The sequence below is a fragment of the Cynara cardunculus genome, assembly GCF_001531365.2.
Source record: "Cynara cardunculus var. scolymus isolate 2C chromosome LG 5, CcrdV1, whole genome shotgun sequence".
Lineage (NCBI taxonomy): Eukaryota > Viridiplantae > Streptophyta > Magnoliopsida > Asterales > Asteraceae > Cynara > Cynara cardunculus.
Genome location: NC_037532.1, coordinates 3,802,419 through 3,806,918, shown reverse-complemented (window position 1 = coordinate 3,806,918; position 4,500 = coordinate 3,802,419). Strand labels below are relative to the sequence as shown.

At 37.3% G+C, this 4,500-nt stretch overlaps 1 protein-coding gene across 1 annotated transcript; it reads right to left on the bottom strand.

Annotated features, from left to right (window-relative positions):
• Window positions 1-206: 206 nt before the first annotated feature.
• On the bottom strand, window positions 207-1,351 carry LOC112513543 (pathogenesis-related genes transcriptional activator PTI6-like). The gene has a single exon (XM_025119838.1). The coding sequence runs from the start codon at window positions 1,167-1,169 to the stop codon at window positions 378-380; it is 792 nt and encodes a 263-aa protein (XP_024975606.1). The 5' UTR covers window positions 1,170-1,351; the 3' UTR covers window positions 207-377.
• Window positions 1,352-4,500: the final 3,149 nt, after the last annotated feature.

Genomic DNA, 4,500 nt, shown 5'->3' with positions numbered 1-4,500 from the left:
AAAAAAGAAAAAAAAAATAGTCAAAAGAATTTCTACTTTCTACAAATCACACGTACCAACTTTAGTTTTTAGTCTCTTAGCAGTTCAGGGGGTTTAAATTTCACCAAAGATGAAAATGATGTGTGAGTTTATTGCTCTATTTATAATATATAAATATTATATATTTAAAAAAATATACAAAAATATAAATATAGAAGATATTTGAATTTTATAACTACAGAAAATATTCATGTTACATGAAAATTCGTTTTTACTTTTTCAGAATGCCGTACACCTTACACGAAATTACGGTTTTACCCTTCTTTCCATTTCACGCTTACATAACCAGCCGAATTTATTGAATATGCCTTTTGTATTTTCTTTTTAAATTAAATAATTTATCGAACGTCAACGAGGAAATCATCGATATCAAACTCGCCGAACTCCTCGCGGCGGAAGTTCGCCGATACGACAAATTCCGGCAAATCAAACGGCAGGTCGATGTCAAATCCGAAAGCATCCACGTCACCGTAACTAAAATAGTCCGTCGGCGTTAACTCGCTGTTAGATGGGAGAACGGAAGTCGGCGAGAAAACGACGTCGTTAGCCGATCCTTCTCCACCACTACTACTGCCGGTGATCGTCACCGTTGGTGTTTCGGCCTTAACGATCGGTGACTCCGGAGAAGATACTTTACCGAAGTTTGTGACGGCGTCAGGACCTTTCAATTTAACGGCAGCTTCGTCGTAAACCGTCGCTGCTTCTTCAGGTGTATCGAAGGTCCCAAGCCAAACGCGTTTCCTCTGTAACGGATCACGGATCTCAGCCGCCCACCGTCCCCACGGCCGCCGGCGAACTCCTCTGAACTTCTTCTCCACGGATCCCGTGCTCCGAACGTCTCTTCTTTTGCGTTGATCCTGTTTGAAGGAACTAGAAGAAGGCGGATTAAATTTTATTTCTGATACATGTTTCTTCACTCTCTTAACAACTTTTTCGTCATCATCACCGGATGAATCCGTCGCATATGGATCAGTTACGCTGATCCTAACGATCCTACGCTTAAACGACGTCGTCGGAGGATCACCGGGCGGTGATGGCGGCGGCGATTCCTCCTCAACAAACTTGTTGGTTCTGAACACATGCTCTGAAAACTTCACCGATTGTACGGTAACAGCACTTTTTAGCCCCATATCCGAGAAGAAAAAACCCTAAAAAGAACAAATCAAGACGGTTTTACAGAGCTTCTGATGGTTCTATGGAGAATTAGGGGATGAAATGAAGTGATTTCTTGTGGAAAGGACAGAAATCGATGGGAAAATTAGGGCAACCACCATGCAGGAGAAGAAGATGAAGGTGGAAGGTATTTTGGCGGGAAAATTTTCCTCTGTTTTCGATGTGGGTATGATCGAGAGAGAGTGGGGGAGAAAGAAAACGAAGAGAATTGCAGGTTGGAGCTTGTGTATATAAAGGGGGAGAAAATGTGAGCTCCACTGTAGTACATCACTCTCTATACACCGTGAGAATTGAGGAACACTGACTAAAAACTTTGGTATTTCACTTCGGACCCCTGGACTTTTAATTTTGTCACTTAGCACCCTTGTACTTGCATTTCATCATCAACCACCTTCATCCTTTACTCATTAATTTTGGTTTTTCAATTAATAATAAAATAATTACATTTATAAAAATATATATATTATATATATATATATATATATATATATAAAGTGAAAGAAACAAGTACATGCAAGGATAAGAATATATATCAAAGGGCTTTTGGCCTACCAATATTGTAGTCTTGTCGCTTGCGCCACCTAGGAAGTCAGGGGGTCAAACATCACCAAAATAAGTATTTTTGCTTATTTTTTTAGGTATATTTGCAAATTGCACCTAGGCATGTATCGTAAAAATAACTTATTGACTTATTCTAGAAGTACTGAAAATAAGTATTTTTAAGTATTTGGATAAACATCTTATACCAATGTCAAACCTATAACAAATAACTTTAAAAAAAATTAAACTATTTCAACTTATAATAAATTAATTAAAAAACATAAATTATTTCAAATAAGTATTTTTTTTTAAATGGTAAATAGTCTACTAGATTAAATAAGATTTAAAACATGAGATGAAACTATAGAAAAAACATAAATAAGTGGGACCCATGTGTTGGGTCTGGTGGTAGTAGGCTGTTAGTAGTGTCAGAATGGAAAAAGAGGGAGCGTGACAGCTGGCGTTCTGGGTGACATGTCGGCGTGGATTTCAAGGGACTTTCTTCCCAGTTTAATTCGACGGGTCAAACTCCCATTTTTGACTTTTACTCACTTTTCCTACTACTTCCTATGCCTAACGTACCATCCCCCGCTCCAATTTGCTTTATGTCTGTATATCTATAATCTATACTACTTTATAAATGAGATTTGGTAAAAGTCTTAAAAACAAGTTTTGATGCATAAGGTACTATCTTTTTATGCATTAAGTCTTAAAGTCTTAAAAATATACAACTTCTAAAGCATTTAGTACAATTCTATAAAGCATACTTTGATTACCCGGCTCTCTCTCACTTTCAAAAGACGCTCCACCCTCCCTCTCACCCTCACCCTCACCCTCACCCTCACGCTCACTTCCCTTTCCAATGCAACTCCACGCTCACTTCCGACGATTCAGTCTCCAAGATGGCTTCTGGTTCAATACCACTTTTGTCGATTTCTCCATCCGATTCCATCCGCTTCCGACGACCCACCAACATGGCTTCTGGTTCATATATCAACATCGACCATACCAATGATCGAGGTTAGGGTTGTATCATTGTATTTCTTGTTTTGTGTTCAACATAATGGTTTTGATTTCTCGATTTATATAGAATTAATGGTATTTCCATTTCCTCAATCGCCCTGCATCTCTCGCTCTCGCTTTGCATCTCTCGCTCTGTCTCTGCATCTCTTCATTCTTCGCCCCTGGTACGATTCTCTAATATGAGCCGTAAATTTTTGGGAATTGCTTCTTGATTTTATTCAAGGTTGCTTTGGGTTTTAGGGTTTAATTTTTTCCCCAATAGTTTGGTGTAAATCGAACACCAATCTTACCATTTTCTCAATCGTTGGCTTTCTCCGGGTAAGATGTTTATAATATTTTTATTTATATGAAGTATTGTCTTTGTTCAAGGAAGGACTGGATTTCGCTGATATTGGGAATAGTTAGTGTTGTCAGTTGGGGTGTCGCAGAGGTATCTCAGATCATCACAAATTTCAAAGAAAAATCTTCTGAAGGGCTTGCCATCGGCTTCCTTATGACATGGATACTTGGGTAATACTTTTATCTTCTTCACTATAGATGCATAACATGTACTGTTAGTGATTTATGTTGTCGTGAAGTTACAACTCTGGATGGATTGCCATCCTAACATTTATAGATGGTATATAGCACAATCCATTTTTCATAATAGAAATGAGAGAAAAAATCTCAAGGATGAATATCAATCATGGTATGCCTCTTTGCTATTTCATATCAAACATAAAGAGAGATTTTTATTTTTATTCAATCTACATTTTGCATTTGCTACCACTTATATTGTTGTTCCTTCGGTATTTACGCACTGGCGGCCATCCAACCACTTGTGATCTGCCATCATCAATTGGATTTAATCACATATCACCAAACTAAAAGACTCGACTACATGTGTATGATTAATTAATTCACTTACTTGGCTGCAGGTGAAGTTTCCATGTCACCCTCTTTGGCTTGGTTGGATTCATCGCAGTCATCATTGGTTTCAGGCTGYRACCGTTTRTTGTTGTTCTTGAAGCATGAAATGGTTGATTCTTCATCTCCTCTTCCAGGTAATCCCAATGTAAGATTCAAACCATCCTCCATATTCATTTTGCTCTTCGCTTTTTCTTTCTCAAAAATGTATTGATGAACTGGACCAACTAAATTTGGTTTGTCTTTCAAGACTTTTTGTTGATTGAAATGTTAGATAGGTTGGTATATATATATATATACATACACATATATTTCTATGAATGTGAATGTGAATGCAAGAAAGAAAGAAGAGGGGGTAGGGTAAAGGCAAGTTTCTTTTTTTAATGTTTTCTTGGTGGGGGAGGGAGGTGAGATAACTGATTGAGATCTTTTTATTTCACTATGTTTGATTCCCTCTAGATCTTTTTACTATGTTTGATTCTCTCTAGATCTTTTTACTATGTTTGATTCCCTCTAGATCTTTTTACTATGTTTGATTCCCTCTAGATCTTTTTATGATATGGGATTTATTTTTACATTCTTTTGTTGGTGGATTCTATGTTGAAGGAAGTAGTTTCTWTGTCAATAGATCAGTTTTTTTTCCCAAAGGAGGCAACTGTATCTCCTATTGCTGATGCAAAGGCATGTTTATTGCAGGTTTTGGTATAATTTGTCCTTCTAGATTGCCTCCAAGTAAGTAAGCTGTAAGAACACATGTAATTTAAGCTAATCTATACTATCTTGTATTTGATATCAGGTGCTTGTAGATTGCTTTCTTGC